We start from the raw sequence: 26,772 nt of genomic DNA on the forward strand, positions 1-26,772 counted from the left end.
ATCACCTGATGCTGGACATGACAGAGGACATCAGCACCCGAGCACATGGCTGCCTAGAAGGTCGGGGATGGCCTCACCATGGCCACATTTACTTCACTTGATGCTGTACACCTTAACTGCCACATGATGCATCAGGTTGACACCACCCCACACCAACATCACAAAGCATCCCTGCAATGCCCAAGCCATTCCTTTTGCACTCATCACCATTGCAAGGGGTACCGTTATGTCTCACCATTCACTGCAACTCACTAAGCCTCTTCCAAAGGTGCACACATATCTGTCCAAGAACGGAAAGTGGTGAAAATAAAGATTTCAATGTTTGACACCACATTAACAGAAACTTCAGATGAACATTGGATAAAACAGCGAAGTGGCTACTCATGTGTATTGTTAGTTGGTATGGTTGGACTAGGATGAGGGCGTGTGAAGGGTGGCTAGTGACATGGGGATGAGATAATATAGAGAGGGTGGGCTGGGAGGAGGTGCAAGGTAAGTTGGTATAAGGATGTGCATGAGTAGGGTAGGGAAGGCAGAGTGATGGGGTGATGAGAGGCACAGCAGGGTGAAGGCGGTGTGGCTTTGTACTAATGTTGCGTCATCTAATGAGATTATTGAAAGGTTTGCGCCACTGCACCCAGGTCTTCTTGACGACATCCCTGCTTGTGACCTTCTTTACAATGAGCAATCAGGCTGTTTTGGCCTCCTGGGGAGTTCTCTTCAGCCCATGGGAAGGGAGGAGAACCTCCCTGTGTGCTGTTGACACCCTCCAGAAGCATATGGAGGGAGTCATGGGAAAACCTGAGTGTAGCCCTGTACTCCTGTGCAGTGATCGTCAATGTCAAACTTGATCGAAGGAAGCCCCTGCCCAAGCCCTGCCCTCATATCATTTCTCCAGTTTCTCTCCGATCTCTCCTCATGACCTTTCCGAGTTCATCCTGTCCATGAAACCCACTTTCTGCTCCCTTGTCACTATTCCCCATCATCATCTTCATTGGCAGTCTCTCAAAGACTTGCTTCCACTCTAAAAGTGAGTTCTCAGGTGACTGTACAGTCCAATACGGGAATTACAGTTTCTGTCACAGGTGGGACAATCGTTGAAGGAAAGAGTAGGTGGGAGTCTGGCTTGCTGCACGTTCCTTCCACTGCCTGCATTTGCTTTCTGCACGCTCTCGAAGACGAGACTCGAGGTGCTCAGTGCCATCTTGAATGCTCTTCCTCCACTTAGGGCGGTCTTTGGCCAGGGATTCCCAGGTGTCGGTGGGGATGTTACACTTTATCAAGGAGGCTTTGAGGGTGTCCTTGAAATGTTTCCTCTGCCCACCTGGGGATCGCCTGCCATGTAGGAGTTCAGAGTAGAGCGCTTGCTTTGGGAGTCTTGTGTCGGGCATACGGACAATGTGGTCCGCCCAACAGAGCTGGTCGAGTGTGGTCAGTGCTTCGATGCTGGGGATGTTGGCCTGATCAAGAACACTGACCTTGGTGCATCCGTCATCCCAGGGGATTTGCAGGATCTTGCGAAGATGTTGCTGGTGGTATTTCTCCAGAGATTTGAGCTGTCTACTGTATATGGTCCACGACTCTGAGCCATACAGGAGGGCAGGTTTCACTACAGCCCTGTAGACCATAAGCTTGGTGCCAGGTTTGAGGGCCGGGTCTTTGAACACTCTCTTCCTCAGGCCACCGAAGGCTATGCTGGCGCACTGGAGATGGTGTTAGACCTCGTCATCGATGTCTGCCCTTGCTGATAGTAGGCTCCCAAGGTATGGAAAGTGGTCCACGTTGCCCAAGGCCGCGCCATGGACTTTGATGACCTGAGGAGCAGTGCTGTGTGGCGGGGTCATGTTGGTGGAGGACCTTTGTCTTACGGATGTTTAGTGTAAGGCCTATGCTTTTGGTGAAGATGTTGATGATGACTTGGAGTACTGCTGACCACCTAACTTCTTTTTCTATCTCCTATGTTAGCTGACATTGTTAACGGTTCTCTCTCCTCAGGTACTGTCCCCATCTCCTCAAAAAAAAACAACGCTCGACCCCTCCGTCCTTGCAAACTACCGCCCCATCTACAACCTCCCTTTCCTCTCCAAAGTCCTTGAACGTGTTGTCACCTCCTAAATCTGTGCCCATCTCTCTCACAATTCCGTGTTTGAATCCCTCCAATCCAGTTTCCGTGCTTGCCACAGCACTGAAATGGCTCGCAAAGTCAGAAATTACATTCTTTGTGACTTTGACAAAGGCAAACTATCCCTCCTTGTTCTTCTTGACTTGTCTGCAGCCTTTCACATGGTTGACCACTCTATCCTTCTCCACCATCGTCCAGCTGGGTGGGACTGCATTCGCCTGGTTCCATTCTTATCTATCTAATCATAGCCAGGGAATCACCTGCAACAGCTTCTATTCCCGCCCCTGCATCATTACCTCTGGTGTCCCCCAAGGATCGATCCTTGGCCCCTCCTATTTCTCATCTACATGTTGCCCCTTGACATCATCCGAAAACACAGCATCAGTTTCCACATGTACGCTGATGACACCCAGCTCTATCTCACTACCACGTCTCTCGACCCCTCCATGATCTCTAAATTGTCAGACTGCTCATCAGACATCCAGTTCTGGATGAGCAGAAATTTTCTCCAATTGAATACTGGGAAGACCGAAGCCATTGTTTTTGGTCCCTGCCACAAACTCTGTTCTCTTGCCACTGACTCCATCACTCTTCCCAACTTCTGTCTGAGGCTGAACCAGACTGCTCGCAACCTTGCTGTCATATTTGACCCTGAAATGAGCTTTCAGCCCCATATCCGCAGCATAACTAAGACCGCCTATTTCCACCTCCATAATATCCCCCGTGTCCGCCCTTGCCTCAGCTCAACCACTGCTGAAGCCCTCATCCATGCCTTTGTTACCACTAGACGTGATTATTCCAACGCACTCCTGGCTGTGGTGCGGAAACTAGTGGTGATCTAAAACTCGGCTGTCAGTATCCTAACTCACACCAAGTCCCGCTCACCCATCACCCCTGTGCTCGCTGACCTGCATTGTCTTCTGATTAAGCAACGCCTTGATTTCAAAATTCTCATCCTTATTCTCAAATCCGTCCACGGTCTCACCCCTCCCGATCTCTAATCTGCTCCAGTCCCACAACCCCCAGAGATGTCTGGGCTCCTCTAATTCTGTCCTCTTGAACATCCCTGATTATAATCGCTCAACCATTGGTAGCCATGCCTTCTGTTGCCTGGGCTCCAAGTTCTGGAATTCCCTGCCTAAATCTCTCAGCCTCTCTTTCCTCCTTCAAGACGCTTCTTAAAATATACCTCTTTGACCAAGCTTTTGGTCATCTGCACTAATTTCTACTTATGCGGCTCGGTGTCAAAGTTTTCATCTCGTAATACTCCTGTGAAGCGCCTTGGGATGTTTCACGTTAAAAGCACTATATAAATACAAGTTGTAATTTGCAATGCAAATGTCAAAAGAAAGTTGGCCATGGTCCCTTGTAAGGAAACCGGCTGATGACGTGTCATAAATGACATCACCATACCCGCTTCCTCTAAATTGGACCGGGAATCATGCTGGGTGGGCTTAACAAGCCCTATCAACACAAGTTCATTTGAGGCAACAGGATGGAGCCAGCAGCAGGGCTATGACCCATCTCTGACATCACCCGTACCGGATCCACCCCGTCGAAGTGAGCAAAATCTGAGCCAGGTTTGTGAAGTGAACATACTATAGATACATTTAATGGGGAATTCTGCTCTCTATCCTTTCCAGAGAATGAAGATTTCCCTCCACTTGGTCTGAGAAACTGGTCTTGCCGAGAGTTTTCTCATTTCTCCCTCTCCATGTCTCAGCCGACACTTAATTCTTACTTGCGGGGCCGGGTGAAAATGAGAAACACCACTCATGGTCTTTATCTGGCAAAAATTTAAATAATTAACATTTGTCATATCATCAATGAATATCACTGCAGCATCTGTTTTGAATAGATCTGAATAGCATCTGTTTTTAGCTGTTCCCAACAACTCTTGTCATATTAAAAATCCCTGAAGCAGCCACACAGCTCCAACTACTGGTGAAATGTCAGTTTGAAAAGACCACCCAGGATAGTTATCACTTTTCAATAATTAGAAATGGAAAAACTGGGCACTGGGGCACCCAAAATTTACAAACATTACTTAAAAAAAAATTAAATGTGCATTCACCATGGTTACAGCACAATCATTACACACTGCTAGCACAGGCCATCTTTTCTGAACTGTGTTCCAAACACTACTGCAGTGCTAGATAAGCAGTTATACTACACTGTGCGACCAAGGTTGCACCAGTGTAAATGACATTGCTGCGTTAATGCAATGCAAGCAATGCAATAGAACACAAAATTGAAAAACATGTTCATTTTTCTGAATTATGTTGCACTCAATTACCTTATCCAAAATTATAAACTTATCATATGGCTTGTGAATTTGAACATTACTTGATACTAGAACTCAAACACGTGACCAATACTACTTGGCTATCAAGGAACAGCTATAATATGCAAACAGAAAGTCTGGTTTGATAAACTGTATACAGTGCTTTATTGAGAAAATAACATTTTGGTTCACTATTTGTTTTTAATATGGTAAACAAAAGCACATTATGGTAAAGGAAAAGCTCAAAAATACTAGAATAATTTAACAGCTGACAGAATAGTTTTGCTAAAATTTCCAACCAAACACATAGCAGCTCCTTTTCTTGTGCAATTACAAGCATATTGTCAACTATGACGCCAATTTTGGACACTGCATACGAGGCTGCAGTACATTTATTTAAAAATGTTGTCCACCAACTGATGGTCCTAATTATTTTCAGTACATACTACAGAAAAAGCCACAGTGCTTTTTATTCTGGACAACATGGAAAAAATAAATACTAATATAAATAGGATTTTTTTTGCCAATTACAAAATCACAAGCCTTGGAAGATACAGCTAGACAGTTTGGATCCCACTACTTCATAATTAGTGTCTACTGCGAAAATCACTTAAAAGCTATTCATTAACAAACAGCCAAACTTGCCGAAATATTTTAAAATCCGTATACAGCGGATGTAGTGTTGAAGACACCACCGCAACTTGTGACTCTGCCAGCTGTGTCCTTGGGAAATAGTCTTAGGCTGCATTACAATCAAGCTGCCACTGCAGCTCATTTCTATAAATGTATTCTTAACTGGAAAAAAAGCAGTGCAAAGCTCAATACTGACTCTCCAGACATGGATTCCAAGCCCAAAGTCCAAGCTTATTCCTGGCAAAGATAAAGAATGATGTGCATTTGTCACACAATCTTTCTTCTGCCTTCACACTTGTAACAACCGGTCACATCTTAACATTGCTTGGTCATACTGTAGATGTGTTTTTGACTCTGAAGATAATTATATTTATTAGGAACGGCACATAATGCCTCAAATGACACTGGGCTGGAAGATGAACCATGGGAATCTTTGTCTGAAAGGTCGACCAATAAAAGGAGTGTTTATTAGAACACACAAGTTTTTGGAATGTCTTCTGTGGTCAGGTTTCCATCACATACGTCTTCAGAAAGTAGTCATGTTCAAGAGTAAATAGTAATGACTTCACAACCACCACCTCGTACCAGCAGTACTCTCTCCAGACCTTCTGTAAGTACCTCCAGAAATTCCATATCTACAAACAATGTCAAGGATACTTGCAAACACAGTCCATTTGAAAACAGCGCCAATATATTAATGCCTTTTAGGGTTGTGCTTTAAGGTGCACATAAATGGGCATTTTATATTTATAGACAACTACAACTGAGAAACTAGGAAGAAATATTAGCATTCGTGATCCAAACAGGGTGACTAACCATCTAACTATGAAAGATGCTTGCCTATCTTGTAGTCTACTATATTTTAAATAGATATAAATAGCCACCACCCAAACTATATCGTATATCTACATCCTACATCTTTGGGAAATTGCTGTCAACATTTTCCATACCAGTTATGGATCCAGTTATTTGCACTGTGTTTCTGGCTGATTGGCATTCCATTATCACATGACCTGATTGCTGATTGGTCCCCTTGGAGGATAAACCATACCCAGAAGTTTCTCTGGAGTGTGTAATTGGAACCGCCCAGCTCAAGTTCTGAGTGACTCTGGAAAATGTAATTCGAGCCATTCTGACTTCAGAACTCCCCTGCAAGCAGTCAGAGAGGATAGAGCTCCTAGCAAAAACCTCTCAAATCTCTGACCCCAGCCCAAGTGCATGCCTCCCCCATGCCGAAGTCCCTGACACCCGCCCCTCCCCCACCCCGAGCCCTAGTTCCTTACCCGTCTCCCCCAGCCAAAGTCCCTGGCAACCCCCCCCCCCCCCCCCCCAACATAGATGGGGCATTGTGTGTGGGTCACTGATTGTTAACAGGTTTATTGGGTATGAAGTGAATCGTGACAGCGTCGTGATTTCCGGATTTCATCCACTGTGGGTGTGTAAAGGGGGTTGGAAGAACGTGATACTTCTTCCCTGAGTTCCCTCTCTCCCCTCCGATTCCCCCTCCGGCTTCCCCATCTCCCTCTCTCTCCTACCCCCCTCCCCATCTCTCTCTCTTTCTCCCGCTCGCCCGCCACCGCCTCTCTCCTGTCTGCCACCGCCTTTCTTCCCCCGTCTGCCGCCTTTCTCTCTCTCCCACTACCCCTGATGTTTTTTCTCCCACAGAAGGCCATAATAATGCAAAGGCTGGAAGCAATGTTTCAGCAGCGGACTCTGTGCGGACTCGTCGGGGACCCACTTCCGGTTCCGGGTCCGAGGAGTCTGCGCTTGCGCGAAAGGCATCAGGAGCTGAGTCCAGAGGACGCAGGTGCAGAAAAACAGTGCATATAGTCACTCTGTTACAATTATAATAAAAAGGCGCGTGTGACAGATGTCAACTTGATAATACAAGGGAGAATCAGGCTGAATATAAAAAGTACAGAGAAGTAAAACAGGAAATAGAGGGGCAAAGAGACAGTACGAGAATAGACTGGCAGCTAACATAAAACAAAATCCATAAGTCTTCTATAGGCATATTAACAGTAAACGGGTTGTCAGAGGAGCAATGGGACCGATTAGGGACCAAAATGGAGATCTATTGGTGGAGGCTGAGGGATTAAATAAGTACTTTGCATCGGTGTTAACCAAGGAAGAGGACTTTGCCAAAGCTACGTTAAATGAGGAGGTTGCTGAGATACTGGATGAGATAAAAATAAAAAGGAACTAGAAAGTTGGCAGTAATTAAAATGGATAAGTCACCCAGTCTGGACAGGATACATCCTAGGTTGTTGAGGGAAGTAAGGGTAGAAATTTCAAATGTGCTGTCCACAATCTTCCAATCCTCCTGAGATACAGGAGTGCTGCCAGAGGACTGGAGGATTGCAAATGTTACACCCTTGTTCAAAAAAGGGAGAAGGATAAACCTGGCAATTACAGGTCAGTTTAATGTTGGTGGTGGGGAAGCTTTTAGAAACAATAATCCAGGAGAAAATTAACAGCCACTTGGACAAGTGTGGACGAATAAAGGAGAGCCAGCCCGGATTTGTTAAGGGCAAATCGTATTTGATTAACTTCATTGAGTGCTTTGACAAAGTAACGGAGAGGGTGGATGAGGTAGTGCAGTTGATGTTATGTATATGGACTTTCAAAAGGCTCTGTATAGCGTACCACATATTGGGCTTCAATTTTGTTAACAAACCTCTGAGATAAGCGGGGCAGTAGCAGCACGGATACAAAAGTGACTAAGGGATAGAAAACAGAGTTGTGCTGAATGGCTGTTTATTGGACTGGAGGGTGGTATACAATGGAGTTCCCCGAGGTTCAGTACTAGGAGCACTGCTGTTTGTGATATACATTAATGACTTAGACTTGGGGGTACAGAGCACAATTTTAGAATTTGCAGATGACCCAAAAAGTGCAGTAAACAGTGAGAAAGATAGGAATAGACTTCAAGAGGACGTAGACAGCCTGGTGGAATGGCCAGAAACATGGCAGATGAAATTCAATGCAGAAAAGTGAGAGATTTTTTATTTTTTAGTAGGAAGAATGAGGAGAGGCCATACATGCTAAATGGTGCAATTTTAAAGGGAGTGCAAGGAGAGAGAGAGACCTTGGGGTGTTTGTGCACAGATCTTTGAAGGTGGCAGGAAAAGTTAACAAAGCAAATGGGATCCTGGGCTTTACAAATAGAGGTACAGAGTACAAAAGCCAGGAAGTTATGCTAAACCTATATAAAACACTATAGTTCAGCCTGTTCTGGGCACCACTCTTTAGGTAGTATGTGAAGGCTTTGGAGAGGGTACAGAAGAGATTTACTAGAATGGTTCCAGGGATGAGGGAATAATTTACGTGGATAGATTAGAAAAGCTAGGGTTGATCTCCTTGGAGCAGAGGAGGTGTTATAGAGTTGTTTAACATCATGAAGGGTTTAGGTAAAGTAAATAAAGATAAACTGTTTACAATGGCTGAAGGATTGCTAACGAGCGGGCACAGATTTAAGGTGATTGGCAAAAGAACCTGAGGCGACATGAGGGAAAACCTTTTTTATGCAATGAGTGGTTAGGATTTGGAATGCAGTGCCTGAAAGGATGGCGGATACAGATTCAACAGTAGCCTTCAAAAAAGAATTGGATAACTACTTGAAGGAGAAATAAATTGCAGGAATATGGGGAAAGAGCAGGGAAGTGGGGCTAACAGGATTGCTCTTTGAAAGAGCTGGTACAGAATGGCCTCCTTCTGTGCTGTACTATTCTACAATTCTATGTCCACCACCACTAGAGAGAATAAATATAACATGACAAGTTTGCATGAGATGTTTCCATTATCAGTGTGGATGCAAGAACTTATAATGGAAATGTATGGAAAAATAAGGTCAGAATATCTGATTTTAAAAGAGGGACTGAATTATACTTGGTCCAATTATTTCTCACCTTCCCAACTCACCTAAAGATAATTACTCCGTTTTAGCCCTTTGTATGCAATGCCACAGAACAACAACGAGCAATAATAACTTGATTTATAAAGTGCCTTTATCCCTTCAATTCTACTTCTATCTGCCCATGCCACTTTAGAAAATCAGAAACTGAATGGGGTAGAAGAGTAAAGTGATCTCGGGATACAGGTGAACAAATCTTTGCAGTGTTGCAGGTCAGCAAAGCGATTAAAAATGCTAACAAAGCACTGGGATTTATTTCTAGGGGTATAGAACTCAAAAGTAGTGAAGTTATGTTAAACTTGTATGGGATCCTGCTCACAATACTGTAAAAAGAACATAGAACTACTGGAGAAAGTGCAAAAAAGATTTACAAGGATGGTACCAGAACTGAGAGATTACAGCTATCGGGAAAGATTGAACAGGTATTTAGAAAAAAGACTTAAGAGGAGACCTGCTGGAGGTCTTCAAAATGATGAATGGGTTGGACAGGGTAGATGTGGAGCAAATGTTTCCATTTGTGGGAGAATCCAAAACCAGGGGACATAAATGCAAGTTAGTTAGTAATAAATCGAATAGGGAAATAAGGAGACATTTCTTTGCTCAGAGAGTGGTTAGAATGGGAACTCGCTACCACAGGAGGTGGTTGAGGCATATACTTCCAAAAGGAAAGTAGATGAGTACATGAGAGAAAAGGGAATAGAAAGATGTGCTGAAAGGCTGAGATGAGGTAGATGGAACAGGAGTAGACACATGTGGAGTATAAACGCTGACAGACTAGATGGGCCGAATGGCCCATTTCTGTGCAGTATGTTCTATGTAATGTACAAAGGAGATGTTGGGAGAGATAAAAAGCTTGGCCACAGAGCTGTGTCTTAAGGAGGGCATCAAGTAGAGGTAGGTGAATGGGTTTAGGGAAGGAATCCAAAGCATGGGACCCAGATGGCTGAAGGCAGGGCTGCAAATGCTGGGAGAGGGGATGCACAATACACCAGTGTCAGAGGAATGGAGAGTTCAGTGGGGATGAGGAATTATAGGGCTGAATGCGATTATAGAAATAGGAAGTGGAGAGGGCATGAATGGATTTAAATACAGGGATGAGTATTTTAAATTCTACAAACTACAAACAAGATTTATGCTTCCAACAGGCAGAAGTTCTGAAACTGCAGAATATAACTTCAGAGATTTTAATTCGGACACTGGAAGATGTAGATGACGAAACACTTTCATTTGACATCCTGGCATTTAGATTTGAGTCAGGTCAAATTAAAAAGATGAAAGTATCCTTTCACAAAAATACTACATGAAATTAATGTTGGCAGCCTAACTCAGTGTGCAGTGACCCCATATCAACACACTGCCCACAGATTAGAATAAGTTGACATTCCACTCAAAGTGAAATTGTACGATTTGTACTATTGGCAGGATGTTAACTGTAGAGTGCAATGGGCAGTTGGCACACTTAACTTACATTGCCAGCTGTATATCGATTGATCTTGGCAATGAAGGTAGCTAGTTAGTGATGTAGGAAGCGAGCAGCTGGGAGTTTCACTTTTCTCATAATATTAAAAAGATTCTATACAAAGTTTAAACATTTCCCAGGTATCTTGATGTGACTATACAGGATAGAGTTACACTCTAAGCTACGTGAGACTACGTGTTTGGTACCTTCAATACATTCCAGAGCTAGATCACATCAGGATTCCAAAATTAAACTACCATCTTCATGAAGTGCATCCAAGATTGTTTTAGATAAATCCATAGCCAGTGGTATAAACTGCACGGTCAGAGGCCAAAAGGATGGTTGGTGTGAGCAGTGAAAATTTCATACTCGTAGCAGCAGTATGAAGATGGCCTGAATACAGGTTGTTGAATAGAGTACAAGTAGTTACACTTTGGATTTGACTTATTAAGCACTCGAGCTGAGAAAACCAAAAAAGTAGACATTGATTACTAGATGTTGGGGAAACAAAAATAAAAATTCCCTTCCACTGACATCACATCGTCGGGCTCAAAGTTTATCCAAACGAAAAAGAATCGTTTTGATAACACGTTTGTCACACTTCACTTGAATGGGCAAAGTGTGTCCGATCAATCCTCAGTACTAATATAAAATGTCAGGTTAAGTATCTATCATTTATTTCAGTGTACTCTATTTAAAATGAGCTTTGAGAAGGAAAGGAAGTGAGAACTGGACAACTCAAAACTGAAAAACTTGTCAATAGTCTCAAGAATTTTAAGAAAATCTTTGACAGTGGAAAAAAATTAGAAATTGTTCGGATGTTAAAAATGAGAAATTGTTCGGATGTTAAAAATGACAGCTCTGTGGATAGATTTGATTGCCATAAAAAGTTGTTGCCTTGCACTCAACTGGAATATCATCATGCTTCATCTTTTGGCTAAGTATTCTTGCAAAACTATTTACAGAAAAATGTTTGATAAAGGATACAGTTTTCATCTCCATCTTGGTTCTTTGGTGGTCCAGGCATGTTTAGCAAAACTAATTTGGCATCATGGGACCGATTTACAATGACTTCATTCAGCTTCACTGCTGTGTGCATTCTCCTTACATTGGACTGGTCCCTGAAAAAGGTAAACAACATCCTGGTTCAACACATTAAGGGCCTCAAGTTTATCAACATACCGCCCACTAATCACCCAAAAATACAAGTTTAGTCAAAAAACAGGTACATACCGTCGACATATCGCTCGGTGGAAGATTCATGAGTGACATAACGCCAGGCGGTATGCATACCGCCCGTCCATGAAGAACCATCCACATACCGCCCAAAAGTGCAAGTTTCATGACATACCGCCACAACTGCATACTGTCCTGGAGAAGGTGCTTTTAAGTGGATCTTAAGTGGGCGGTATGGACACAGAGCTGACGGGTACAATTGTTTCACAGAATTGTGGCATGTTTGATATTACACAGATCTTTATAGTTCTCCACAGTTTGATGGATTTTTAAATGGATTGTAGTATTTTCTAGTGTTAGCCAATAACGCAGTTTGAATAGCAATATAACCACTGATCAGCTTGATCACACTTGATCAGCTCCGCTGGGCAGGCCACGTTGTTTGCATGCCAGACACGAGACTCCCAAAGCAAGCACTCTACTTGGAACTTCTTCACGGCAAACAAGCCAAAGGTGGGAAGAGGAAACGTTACAAGGATACCCTCAAAGCCTCCCTGATAAAGTGCAACATCCCCACTGACACTGGGGAGTCCCTGGCCAAAGACCGCCCTAAGTGGAGGAAGTGCATCCGGGAGGACACTAGAACGATATTTTATAAATGGTCTAACAAAGCCTTATTTACTCCTTTATTAATGAACTATAATTAAAATTATTCATCTCACTCACCCCCCAGTCTCACTCACCCCCCACAGCGATCTCTCTCCCCCCCAGTCTCACTCACCCACATTGCTTCCCTCTTCCCCCCACCCCTGCCCCCCCCGCCCACAGCAATCTCTCTCTCACCCCCCAGTCTCTCTTCCCACCCACCTCCCCCCCAACAGTGATCTCTCTCCCCACCATCCCCCAGTGATCTCTCTCCCGCCCGCCACCCCACCCCCACAGCAATCTCAGGTCGGCAGTCTCTGGCCTCTCATCGATGTTTCTCGGGGGCGGAGCTTGACAGCTGTGTGTGTGCACACAACCCGGGAGCCGATGATTCCCGAGTCGAAAACCTGCCACTGCTCGCTGCACTCTGCTCCCCCACCGCCGAGAAAAGCGGGATGAATCTCTTGCCCACTCGGCCCCAGCGGTACCGGTCGGTAAAAAATCACACACCGCCCGGTACCGCCATAAAATGGGCGGAACTTAGGTTTGACCAAATTTGGGCCCCAAAAAAATAGTGGGTGTAGACTCAATACAGGCTGTGTTAAGATAAAGTTAAGAAATTATTTTTGATAAAGGCTAGAGTACCACTGCAGATGACAGTGAAAGTTTAATTACTTACAGCAGTTCTAGAAGACTTGAATGTTCCTTCATGTTCCATTTAATATTCAGTGAACACAGAAAGCTGAATGATTGCATTTAACTCATTAGCCTAATTATGTGGGGGGTTTTTTGCATGTAAGGAAAAGGTTAACAACATAAAAGGACTGTGGAACAGGGTAGTGTTTTTGCATAATTCAGATGCCTTCAGTCAGTGATAGAATAAAGAAAAAGCACAAAGCGATACAAGGATTATTAATTAAAGAAATGTGTCTATAGTGAACCAGCCTCCTTCTTTCTAAGAAGCAGTAAACAGAATCGAACCGTGTTGAAAGCTGACCGTAAACAAAAGAGCTACCAAAAGAAATTCAAATACTGAATAGTTCCTAAATAATAATAAAACAAAGTACAATTAATCCTATTCCCATCCAGAAGCATAAAGGCAATTAAAATTTGCTCTCATTCCAACAACTTGCTCATTAAGGGGGGGGGAAACAAGTTATTGCCATATTGTTGGGGCTGAAATTGCCCCTTTTTATAACTCCATTGGGCGCTAATGATTTATCGCCCGGGGGCGGGCGGTGGGAATGACTCACCCGGAATTGCCCCTGGGATGCTGCGGGTGCAAACGGGTTTGCGCTGCACCCCTTACTTTTCGCCCTGGGCAGGGGCACACACAGCGATGATGTTATCGCCGTGCGCACCAACCCCTTATCACCTCGCGCCGATCCTTTTGCGCCCCGCGGGGGAAATTGCCCCGTGGGACGTGAGATTGCCATGGAGCAATGCCAACCATAGCTGCGTGGGTCGCAAGTCATGGCTGGGGTGCCTCGGCTGCCTTTACAGGGGAGGACCTTGTGCCGGGACTGCCATCTTTTTTTTTGTCGGCCAACTTTGCAGTCGGCTCGACAATGGCGGCTGCTGGTTCGGCTGGGCCACCAACACACAGCCCGATACCCTCCCTGGTGGCTCAGTGGGCACCAGGAAAGCGGCTGCAAAGTCCACAGTGGCGCTTTCCTTTAAAAGGGGAGGGATGTTGCGACGCATCAGCGTGGTGCTGAGTCTCATGTTCCACTAACGCCCCAGGGAAGTGAATCACGCTTCCAATACCGCCCCGCACATTTTTTCAGACAAAGACCCCAATTCAGCGATATTTAACTGCCCATCTGGCCGGGCGCTAAATATTCATGTAATACAAATTGTGCGCCCCAAATGGGGCGCGGGGCAATTTCGCCCCCTGAACAGAAGAGTTTTGTCATTTTTGTCAGTTTATCAGTCGAAGCAATGTGTATTAGTCGGAGTATTGTGTACTGCTTTGGGCACCTTTATAGGAAGGATATAAAAACAATGGAAAAGATGTGGTGTCGATTTACTAGATGTTATCAAATATGAGGGGTTATAGTAAGACATAGATGAGAAATTAATGATTTTTTCATTACTATTCAGTATGAGAGTTTATTTGGTAGCTCTTCGTCAAGATCAGCTGTAAAATTGGCCAAGAAGCTTAAGGGATGATCTGATAGAGATGTTCAAGATTATAGAAGTTATGATAAGGTAACTAGCGATGGTTTGTTTCTGTTGGTCAGAGAGATGATAAGGAGACGGCATATATTTAGATAATCACAAAATTCACAAGAGGAGGTTAGAGAAAGTTTATTTACACAGATGATGGTTAAAATGTGGAATGCTTGAACACAAACTGTTGAAACAGACTACATAAATGTTTTTGAAAAGAGAATTGGATAAATGCTTATGAAAGAGGAATATTAGAGTATGGGAACAAACAAGGGAGTGGGATTGGACATGGTGGCTCATGTGGAAAAAAAACATGAACATAGACTTGACCTGAATGGCCTGTTTCTGTGCTGTAACCTTCTATGATTATATCTGGCAGAGGGAAAACTGTCTGGCAAAAATATATTCTAAATTACTCAAATTTGCAACTTGACAAGCTGACCAAACAGCACTCACTAATAGCATGGCGATGGCCTAGAACTTTGTATTCAAGGGCTAATTGAATGGAGAAAGTAAAAAGACTGAAACAAAATATGTCAAAGCAATGTATCATTGCTAACATGACAATTCCTCAATCTCCACTGCTCCCTGCCCAAGCAATTAACTTAAACTGACCAAGGGGTGGGTCAAAATCACTATTAGAAAATGTTCTTCAAGTTTTAACAAGCATCATTTGACAGATGATTTTTCAATTGTCAGCGTCAAATGAAATTACACTAAACTGGCAGTAATCAAACCTTATTACAACTAGTCTATGAAATTTAGTCTCACTCTGTTGAGGAATAGTTATTTTGTTAATAACTTTGATGCTAATGGTAGGTTTAGGAATGTTGACACATAATGGTGATAGCTTTATGTTCCTCACTGTTCTAAATCAACTGTCAGAAAAAGCGAAGTATAAATAACAGCTCAATAATACAGTAGGAGGAAACATAGCATTCATTATTCGGCGAATATGGTCCCGCAAGGGAGAGGTCCAACACTTACGGTTTAATACTGATTAATTCTCTGAAACTGTTAGGTGTGGTGGCTCTATTGCGGTTTCTTTCAGATTCACACTTTTCTTTTGTCCACGTCATCTGTATTTTGTCAGGGTAAACATGTACCTCTTCCTCTTCATCCAAGTACACATTTCCTTGATGAATTATTGAATTCCTGTCCTTTACCAACTGAGCCTGGAAGAAAGCAAAATGGAACTTTTAAATACCTGACCACAGAATCAGCATGTATTAGTTCTAAACAATACGTGCCAGAAAGAGTCAGGGAGAAGCAGATATTTTAAGATGGAATGTCTTGATCTCCACTATGTCACCAGTAATGCATGTTTCCCAAAGAGTAAAGGCAGGCAGAAATTGTTGGGTCAAAAAATGCACCCGCAGAGGCCCCCGCAATTGCCGCTTCTCCGAAATCCGGCACTTGTGATCTGTCAAAATTTGTTTTGACAGTTCCAACGCATCCCTGGGAGAAGGGCCTTCCGGGCAGAGATTTGGGTTATTTGCCCAACTCTTGCCCAGCGAATGTCCTTCAAACGCTTATGCCTGGTAAAAGCAGGAGTAAGGCCTACTTTTACCAGTGTAAGAGTTTAAAAGATAGAAAAATAAAATCAATAATTTTTATATTAAAAACCCTGTCCATTCAGGTAAGTTTATTTTTGCCCCATAAATAAAAATGCAAAAAAATAATTTTTTGTCTAAACCATTTAGTTAAATTCAATTTCAATTAATTTTAAATATGTGAAGTGTTTTTCTTATTTATTTAAAATGTTTGTGTTTTTGGGGGTATCCCCATTCATAGAAATGGTGATGTCCATACAAACTGAGATCACCATTACTGTGAATGGGGATACGCCATTTTGATTGGTTGGTCCGGCCCACGTGATCCCAGGCTGCACATATGCTCCTGGAATACGTGGGCCCTACGCTGGACTGCGCAGCTCGGCCTCGGAGTGCAAGTCTATGTTCCTCTGGGACCACCAGATATTTTCGGTTAAAAAATTTGGTTGAAGGCATCTGCCTGCGGGAAGCCTCGGACTACAATTTTTGGCCTGTCAAGTCACTGGCCTGTTCTCTTAAGAAGTTTTACACTATAGGATTGTATATAGAGCCTAATGCCCAGCTCTCCCTCCATCGGCTGCATTGCTTAGTAAAGGATCCTAATAATGGGGAACAGGGAAATGGCAGAGACTTTGAACAAATATTTTGTATCGGTCTTCACGGTAGAAGACATTATAAACATCCCAATAGTGGATAATCAAGGGGCTATAGGGAGGGAGGAACTTAATACAATCACTATCACTAAAGAAGTAGTACTCGGTAAAATAATGGGACTAAAGGCAGACAAGTCCCCTGGACCTGATGGCCTGTATCCTAGGGTTTTAAAAGAAGTAGCTGCAGAGATAGTAGATGCATTGGTTGCAATCTACCAAAATGCTCAGGATTCTGGGGAGGTCCCAGCGGATTGGAAAACCACAAATTTAACGTCCCTATTTAAAAAAGGAGGCAGACAGAAAGCAGGAAACTATAGACTAGTTAGCCTAACATCTGTCGTTGGGAAATTGCTGGAGTCCATTATTAAGGAAACAATAGCAGGACATTCGGAAAAGCATAACACAGTCAAGCAGAGTTTATGAAAGGGAAATCATGTTGACAAATTTGCTGGAGTTCTTTGAGGATGTAACAAGCAGGGTGGAACAGGGGGAACCAGTGGATGTGGTGTATTTGGATTTCCAGAAGGCATTCGATAAGGTGCCACATAAAAGGTTACTGCACAAGATAAAAGTTCACGAGGTCGGGGGTAATATATTAGCATGGATAGAGGATTGGCTAACGAACAGAAAACAAAGATTCAGGATATATGGGTCATTTTCCGGTTGGCAAACAGTAGTGGGATGCCACAGGGATCAGTGCTGGGGCCTCAACTGTTTATAATCTATATTAATGACTTGGATGAAGAGACCAAGTAGCCAAGTTTGCTGATGATACAAAGATGGGTGGGAGAGCAAATTGTGAGGTCACAAGAAATCTGCAAAAGGATATAAACAGGCTAAGTGAGTGGGCAAAAATTTGGCAAATGGAGTATAATGTGGGAAAATGTAAGGTTATCCACTTTGGCAGAAAAAATTGAAAAGCAAATTATAATTTAAATGGAGAAAAATTGCAAAGTGCTGCAGTACAGAGGGACCTGGGGGTCCTTGTGCATAAAACACAAAAAGTTAGTATGCAGGTACAGCAAGTAATCAGGAAGGCAAATGGAATATTGGCCTTTATTGCAAGGGGGATGGAAAATAAAAGCAGAGAAGTCCTGCTACAACTGTATAGGGTATTGATGAGGCCGCACCTTGAGTACTGTGAACAGTTTTGGTCTCCGTATACTTGCATTGGAAGCTGATCAGAGAAGGTTCACTAGATTGATTCAGAGAAGGTTCAACTAGGTTGATTCTGGAGATGAGGGGGTTGACTTAAGAAGATAGGTTGAGCCTATACTCATTGGAATTCAGAAGAATGAGAGGTGATCTTATCGAAACATACAAGATAATGAGGGGGGCTTGACAAGGTGGATGCAGAGAGGGTATTTCCACTCACAGGGAAAACTAAAAGGGTGTATCTATTTGTACTAACTGAAATGCAGCCGTTTCTCTGATTGGTCCCCTTGAAGGATAAGCCACACCCTGAAGTTCCTCTGCAATGTGGAACTGGAACCGCCCAGCCCAAGTTCTGAGTGAATTTCCAATTTGTAATTCGATCCATTTTGACTTCAGAAGCCAGATAGATCTTCCCAAAAGCCACTAAGTTCCAGCCAACATCCCTTACCCCAGCGCAAGTGCATCCCTCCTCCAGCTGAAGACCCTTACCTCAGCTATCCCTCCACTAGCTGAAGACCCTTACCTAAGCGCAAGACCTTACCACCCACCCACCCCATTTATGGGCATTGTGTATGGATTATTGACATGTTTATTGGGTATGAAGTGAATAGTGACAGTGTCATGACTTCTGGATTTCATCCACCCCAACGATGTCCCTTGTGACACACGCACTGAGCTTGCACACACCAGGGGCTAGGAAGAACGTGATCAATATTCTCCGAGTTCCCTCTAACCCCTCCGATCCCCCCCACCCACCTGTGTCTCTCTCTTCTCCCCCCCCCACCCCCACAGGCTCCCTCTCTCTCTTCCCCCTTCGCCAAGCCCCAAAGCTCTCTCTCCCCCTCTGCCCCCCCAAACTCTTTCTCCACCCCCTCCTCCACTCACCCAGCTCTCTCTACCCCCGCAAGCTCCCTCTCTCTGCTCCCCTCGCCCCCAAGCTCTCTCTCCGGCCAGGCTCTCTCTTTGCCCCCCCCCCACTCAAAGCTCTCTCTTCCCCACCCCCCAGCTCGCTCTCCCCATCCCGCAGCTCTCTCTCACTCCTCCCCCGCAGCGCTCTCTCTCTCTCTCTCTCTCCTCCCCCCCCCAGCTCTCTCTCTCTCTCTCTCTCTCCTCCCCCCCCCAGCTCTCTCTCTCTCTCCTCCCCCCGTTCTCCCTCTCTCCTCCCCCCCCCAGCTCTTTCTCTCTCCTCCCCCCCCCCCAGCTCTCTCTCTCTCCCCCCCCCCATCCCAGCTCTCCCTCTCTCCTCCCCCCACCCCCCAGCTCTTTCTCTCTCCTCTCTTCCCCCCCAAGCTCTCTCTCTCCTTCCCTGCCCCTCAGGCTCGCTCTCTGTTCCCCTCCCCCCCACCCCACCCCAAGCTCTCTCTCCCCAGTGCTGTGGGAGGCTCGGGGCCTACTTGGGGCTAGGGGCACACCCAGCGCTGCGGGAGGCTCGATGGATGCATTCAGCTGCTCAGTGGAGGCAACGTGGTGTTGGACGCATGCGCAGAACAGGGTTAGTGGGAATTGCGCTGGGAGTGGAGGGGGGGCGGAGTCGGTGATATTTGTTCTAACATCTAGCTTCTGCGCATGTGTCGGGAGACTTAATACAAATAGTTTCTGCAAAACTAAAACTAGGGGGCATAGTCTCAGAATAAAGGGCCACATATTTAAAACTGAGACAAAGAGGAATTTCTTCTCTTAGAGGGTTGTAAATCTGTGGAATTCACTGCCCCAGAGAGCTGTGGAGGCTGGGTCATTGAACATATTTATGGCGGAGGTAGATATATTTTTGAGCGATAAGGGAATAAAGGGTTATGGGGGGCGGACAGGGAAATGGAGCTGAGTCCATGATCAAGTCAGCTGTGATTTTATTAAATGGTGGAGCAGGCTCGAGGGGCTGAATGGCCTACTCCTGCTAAGAAATATGTTCTTGTGTCACTCTGGGTGTCGACAGAATCACAGTCCCATAAAATGTTAGTCCAAGAATATTCCATCAGATTAAGACTGCCGGCATCTGAAATAAACAAAGAGATCCAGTTCCCTCGTTTGCAGTCAGTCTCTACATTATACAGTAGTGTCCAGCAGCACTCCAGAGAGCCACTGTTTGGCTAAAGGTCCTGCTTGCTACAGCCCAAGGACACACACAATGCCAGAGTGCAGACAGGTAGGTTTTGTCTATTGAAAGTGCTGCACTCTGGACAGGCTGCATACTTGATTTTATTGGGCCTACAAAGAGCCTACTGTCCTCTGTAGACTGCCTTGGGTTCAACCCCTGATCTAGAGCTGTGCTAACATCATCAGTGAAGTGAGCTATTGCTGAGCCATTGAGGGGGCTAGTGCTCCTAGAATTGAGAAGTGAGCATATGAGTGACTGGGTGTATGGATGTGCCCACCTGATCACCCCCCACCTCCTGCCCACCGAGACCACACAAGGGAAACACAGTATACTGTCATCATATCGCGCAGACTCAATAGGCCGAATGGCCTCCTTCTGTGCTGTACTATTCTATCTATTGTATTTTCTATTTCTGATGTAGATGGGGACCTGCATACTTCTGAAGGCTAAGACGATCTACCCATCCTCTTATCAAATATCATAGTAACACAAAAACATTCAACTTTCTGCTTCTGCAGCTCCCATTTCGGGGAGGGGAGTACTCTCATTGTAGGCCCAATTAAATTAAGCGTATAGTCCGCCCAGGAGTGCAGTTTTCACAAGGAAAAGACACCATCAATTCCCTTTGCACTCTAGCATTGACCAAATCAAGTGAGAGATTCTCTCCTAGCACACAACAACCCAATTTAAAGAAGCACAGCTCAAATATAGATAATAAAAATATTAGACTTGTGATCAGAGCTGTGACAGAGCCCAGCAGCAGAATCCTAGATCTGCAAAAAAAATTACATAAAATTATGAAATAAAAATGTGTTACCAAGGCAGATGCTCAGGAATGCAAGGCTTAGGATCATAGCAGATTGAACATTACCAGTACTGCCCTGAAGTTTAAATATGTATTTTTATGGAAAATATTTTGAGTTAGTTAGTATCTCATGTTGAAGTAATTGGAAAATATTACCAAAGAAGTTAGAAGAATGCAGCATGTGACGAGATGCCCAGGGAACCTCTTCACTAAAGGATGCGGGGGGCGGGGGGGGGCAACTGAGCTGGCATTAGAAGAGCTTAAAAAAGGCAAGTGGAACATTCCAGATATGTTTTTAAGAGATTTTTTAAAATAGCTGCGTTTAAAACCTGATATCAGTCAAGGATCAAGTCCAAGAATAAAAATGATGTTTCATAAATTCAGTTTGAGAATACTTATTTCCAGCTCAGATTAGTCTGCTGGAACAACTAATTTGTGACTATTCATACAATCTGTATAGACCAACATACTCAGATTAACGTGATTAATATTACAGTTATCGTAGCCTACCTCTCTTTCTCTCTCAGTCTTGGACAGCCTCATCTGCCTTAACATCTGTGACCTCTGCTCCATCATGAGAGTCCTTTCATATGTATAAGCTGAAATATCACTGCCATGCTGAGGACAGAATTTGAGTTATTGTAAGAATGTACATTTTTTCTTAATAAAATCTGTACGTTGCTGATGTGTACTTTGTCCTACCAGGTTCGCTCCTCACCATTTCAACGACTTCAACTTCTGCTTCAATGCGTAGGTGATAAAGAAAAGTTGCAAGATCCTTCTTCATTTGAATACTGTTGTCATCCATTTGGGCGACAGTGAAAATGCGCATTTTGCATTTTTTCCAGACCTGCACAGAATTTCAACATTAGTTTATGTTTTGTGTAGCCACTGAAACAAAAGTCCAATATAAAATAACACATAATGGATGCTCCTTCCATTAACTGGTCTGAATTCTGACAAAAAAGAAAGTGTAACTTTCATCCCTCATCAGATGATGTGATTTTTTTTTTAAAGCTTACTGTTTTACACTGTGCTTCCCCTCCATTGCCATCTTTGCACTTTGTACTTAATACCATGTGAACTGAGCAATTAAACACTACATCCTTCATATTACTGCCCCCACAAAAGATATTCGATATGATTTAAAAAATAAAGTAATTGAAGATTAGGTTGCCTTGTTGTAGAGTGTGTATGCAGGGTGTTTTAATTTTCAATATTTTTCTTTATGAAACTAATTTTATACTGCCTTATTACTGCCAGATTTATTGTATTTATACTATAAAAAGAGGGAAGAAATAGTAAGTAGGTCAATATATATTGCAAATTGACTTGCATATTGCCACAATTCTTTCAGCAAGTGGCAACTTTCTGAACCAGTGAATTGCAAGCTTGGCACTAGCATAGCTAGGATAAGTTCCTAATGGCAGATTGTACATGGCCTGTTGGAAGTAGCAGGAGCTTTAACCTAAATGTTCTTTTCTGGTTGTAATCTTTTACATTCTTATTATGTATACATCCACTACAAGTACATAGTCCACACCTTGTGTTGTCGGAGAAGAAATGGAAGCAGCATCAACATGCCTCCATCATGCACAATCCACCAAACATCAATGTGGCCTTCAGTAAAGCGCTCATGGTTACTTGGGTAGAAAGAAACATTTTTTGGCACCAATAGAGCTAGGTGACCAGCTGTGGTGACTCTCACAGTATCTACAAAATAAGATTAGTGTTACTGATTGAGAAGTTTGCTTACTAACCAAGAAAAAAATGGCTGGTTCGCAATAGTAATCTATCAAGTTAGCTCTTGAAAAATACATAGGCACTCCTATATCAAGTTTCTGGATAATATAAAAAGGGCAAAGTAGTCATAATTTGCTCATAATCTAGGAAAGAAATAAAAAAAATACCCATTATTAATATACATAGAACATTACGGGATCAGTTGATCTTGACTGGAAATACAGAATGACCTTAAAATATTAATTTATTTTGGTATTTTTTTTAAGTACCATATTGTTTCTGTTTAACTGTGTAGGGCAAAATAGCCATACCTAACCTGGTCATGCAGTGGTTACAGTTAGAAAGCACACTTTGGTTATCAATTGGTTAGCACACATTTGTTATTCAGACTGTAATACTGTAGACACCAAGCAGGCTCCATAGCTATTTCTGATTTGCATAATTCATATTTTCCATTATCTTGATGTTATGCACACCCCAACCTTTCACTGACCTTGAAGTCCTATCTTTTCCAGTTGATGCACTTACTGAAAATTGTTGTTGGCAGTAGTCAAGACAGTAAATTGCTGTTTATTTGTTTGAGGAAGTGCTCCCAAATATTTATAAGGTTGCTTCATATTTGTAAGTGTACAATTACAGTGGTCTGTAGTCTAAGTTGATCCACATATTGGCATATTTAACATGAGCCTCAAAAAATGATGGTAAAAATATTTCTCACCAACCTCTCCCCCCACATCCTCCCAGGACTATTTCTGATTTGAAAAAGTGGGCAGCTACCCTGCAATCAGTCTCTCCCATTCTGGGGAAAACACATCTTCAAATTTCTCCCTGTGGAGAATGTCTCACATTGACTTGGTAACACTGCGCTCCTCTATCCCAAGGCTGGGCAAAGACTACAAACTCTGGGAATTCCCTGTACCAGGGATTATAATTGTAAAGATAATCAAGCTCTGCACATTGTGTCACAGTCTAACTGCAAGGAAGGTATTATAAATGAAGAAGTTCAAGGGATAATTTTACTAGTCCGTGCTGCCGGTGCTGGTGGATTTTCGCTTGGCAGCAGTGCAAATTGGAAATTTGGGCACATACAACTAAGAATTTTGACCACTAAAATTAAAGCATGCAAAACTAGCACATTTTCCAACTGTTGTCATCTAAGCACCAAGACTATATTAGACTCTTAAAATTATTCCTTGTCTTCCACTACATTTTATATGGAGATTTTATTCATGTTTGGGTCATTAAGTGCCAACAGTGGTCATCAATACTGATTACTAATTATACATTATGGGATAGAGTTCCCACTTTGGGCATAATTGACAATGCGGACGCAAATTGCGCTCGTTTTGCCAAGTGAAGTTATGATTCAAGTTTCCGCTCCAACTCATTTGCATAATCAAACGCAAATGTTACAAGAACCAACACAAGTGGGCAGCGTTTTAGAATGTCATTGTTTATTAATTTTTTCTTGCATTAAAAAATATTAATTGATGTATTTAACAGTGGTAACCTGGTTTGTTTTATCACAAAAATAAGCATTTTTAATGAGTCCATGATGTTCATAACCTGATTTTAAATCACTGAAAATGATTGCAAAACTACACAGAAACATTTACCAGTTTCATTGGAGTACAGTAGACAGTTTTAATATTTAAAACTTTTGTACCTAAAAAAGACTACATTTTAGGAGCCTCCTCACAGGACTGTAAATGGGTGCAATTAGTGGTAACTCGCCATGGTGATTAAATTGATCTGGGTGTGTGGCCATTTTTGTGCGCGGGGCCACATTCCTGCGCAATGTTTTTTAAATCAGCGCAAAAGATTGCGGAAACTCAATTTGCACTTGATGTAACTTGCGCTTGAAATTACTCCATCTTTTGCGCTCGTTTGGCTGATTTTGGGTGAAGCGGAAATTCTACCCCTGTATGTCACAGGATGCAGAATATTCAAACTGGTAATATGACTACTACAAATCAGAGGGAAAATTCTGTATTTCAGATTGTATTGAAATATACTATATTAAAAATTAAAATGCTAATAAACCTTACCTATGAATGTTTTCCAAGCCCTGGGATCTTCACTCTGTCTCCAGCCATATGGCCAACCCATAACAACTGAATTATGTTTCATTCCACCAAGTCCACAAGATTGAATCAAATGTGCAATGCCCTCTCGAACCTTAGAAGAAACTACTATCTGGCAAAATCCTTTGACTTTTTCAATTGCCATCATGTTTTTGATTGTCTAGGTTGAGAAGTGAATGATAATTCAGTACGCAACTGTTTAAACTGTCAAGTAATTTACATAAAACATCAATAAAATATGCATATAAAATTTGTTACAAATGTAAACTGCTGCACAGATAATCTATTAAGCTTATCACCATTAATAGTTCTATTTTGAAACGATTAATGAACCAAATTAAATATGCTCTTCAGGATTTTTCTAAGCATGATGCACTTAGTTACATAAACCTCCAGCTGGGAAATTAACTGTGATAGTAACAGTAGTCATTTCCAGAGAGGTTTTGAATAGTCTAGCACAAATTATTACAAAATGTGCACAGAATCCAGGCAAATTTCAAAGAATCCTAGGAAATTACAGAAAAAAGACTCCTATTCCTTGAATTTCAAAAATATCAGACTACCTGCTTCTGAACAGAGCTCATTTTCTGAAGTGTGCACCCACAATGCATTGTGAGATGCAATTTTCCGCAAGTGCATTTATTTTAAAATTAAATTCCTTTGTTTATTTGCTTTATTCACCCCCCCCCCCGCCCCGCCCCCCCGCCAAGGTTTTGACATACTACTGCAAAGATAGTATCAGAATACTTGAATACTCCTAAAACTACAAGAGGGTGTACAGGACCATGTGAGAGTCGGTTGAAAGACCAAGTTACTGATTCTGGAATAAGAGGGCAGTTGGTCACTAAAATTTGCTTCCTTCAGTTGAATGAAATTACTAATGGCCATCTCAGAAGATGCGGTGAAAATAACATTCTCTGACTCCCCTATTTGTTGGCAGATCATGAACAACATGGGGGTTCTGTCTGCCTGTCTTTCTCAGTCCATCGCACCTTGGATCAAGAAGATGGCTCCATTATGTTAAGTACAAAACTGTAGAAGCATCCCTACCCTCACACTTTTGTATGAAGGCAACTTCTTTTGTGAAAAATGCAAACTCGCTATCGGAACAGGAAGCTTGAAATGCTATTGCTCTTTCCACTAACTGTCCTGGCAGCTGTGATGAGAGAACTCTGTGCCACCATTAGACATTTGATTGACAATTGTACTTCTTAGTACAACAATGCCATGTTATTTATCCAGTCTCTGTGCCTGACTAAGAAATGCTTGAGGTTAATATGGAGTGCCAATAATGAAAAGTGTTCCATTCCCCAGCATTAAACCTTTCACTTTGATGAGCACAGGAAGTCATGCAAGCACACAAAAACCATACAAACTTTAGTCATACTTGTTCAGCAGCCTGTGCTTCTCCATAATTTTCCAGGAAGTTTCCTTGAACGATAGAGCCAACAATAGTAAGACCTTTGCCAGCTTTTAACTGAGAGGCAAATGTTAGCAATCTGGGATGTTTCACATGCAGATCTTCATCTAGTTTCAGCATAACCAATAATTGAGGCCTAGGAAAGGAAGCATTGAAGAATTATTAGAATAATTCAACATCACTTTAGCTTATGCCAATGTAGAGCATTGCCAGGCTGAAATAAACACAGAGCAGAGGAAGAATGGAATAAGAAGGAATAAATTTTTTTTAAGTGCCCTTCAATCCTCACGAAAGGGCTTCACTCAAACTGAATAATAAAATAACAGACTTCAGTTGGTCGGCAATTAACAACCAAGAGCCCAGCGATCTGCAGTTCCCAAAATTATTAAAGAAAATGAGGCCGACAAGAATCCCTACAATTAATACATTAAGCTCCAGCTCAGCACATTCGTAGGCAATCCTGGAATGAATGAATTAAAATATAACCAGTGCTGATCTTACCAATGAAATAGAGAGATAGAGACAAGAGCTGAGTGGGTAGGGCCAGCAGGAATCCATGGATTTAATTAATGATATCAATGAAATTGACATCGAGTGGCCCAGCAAAAATTCAGAAGATTTTTTTTTAAGATAAAAAATAAGCATTAAATGAACTTTTAAAAGTATTATAAAACAGCTAAACTTAGATAAGAACAGATGGCTGTGGATGGAGCTGAGAGATGTAGTTTGGAGGTTCCGCAGCACATCTAGTATGGAGAGGCCTGCAAGGTAAGTACAGAAGCAATTATCCAGGCATTACTCAGGCAAGACTAAAATGTGACACAAAAAGGAAATGTGACAAGAGGAAATGACACAAGAGG

General features: G+C 42.7%; 1 protein-coding gene across 2 annotated transcripts in view; it reads right to left on the minus strand.

Moving 5' to 3' along the window:
- Positions 1-4,516: 4,516 nt before the first annotated feature.
- slc12a4 (solute carrier family 12 member 4) overlaps positions 4,517-26,772 on the minus strand; it is a 160,473-nt gene continuing 138,217 nt past the window's right edge. For both annotated transcript variants that reach the window (XM_070897987.1, XM_070897986.1), the window contains 8 exons: positions 25,880-26,048; positions 24,457-24,652; positions 22,209-22,378; positions 21,384-21,515; positions 21,176-21,283; positions 15,392-15,579; positions 11,399-11,532; positions 4,517-5,674 (listed from right to left, as the gene is read on the minus strand). In XM_070897987.1, the coding sequence (XP_070754088.1) occupies positions 5,583-5,674; positions 11,399-11,532; positions 15,392-15,579; positions 21,176-21,283; positions 21,384-21,515; positions 22,209-22,378; positions 24,457-24,652; positions 25,880-26,048 (1,189 nt within the window). In that variant the 3' untranslated portion in view covers positions 4,517-5,582. The remainder of the gene's footprint in view (positions 5,675-11,398; positions 11,533-15,391; positions 15,580-21,175; positions 21,284-21,383; positions 21,516-22,208; positions 22,379-24,456; positions 24,653-25,879; positions 26,049-26,772) is intronic.

This window comes from Pristiophorus japonicus, chromosome 13, assembly GCF_044704955.1.
Source record: "Pristiophorus japonicus isolate sPriJap1 chromosome 13, sPriJap1.hap1, whole genome shotgun sequence".
Classification (NCBI taxonomy): domain Eukaryota; kingdom Metazoa; phylum Chordata; class Chondrichthyes; family Pristiophoridae; genus Pristiophorus; species Pristiophorus japonicus.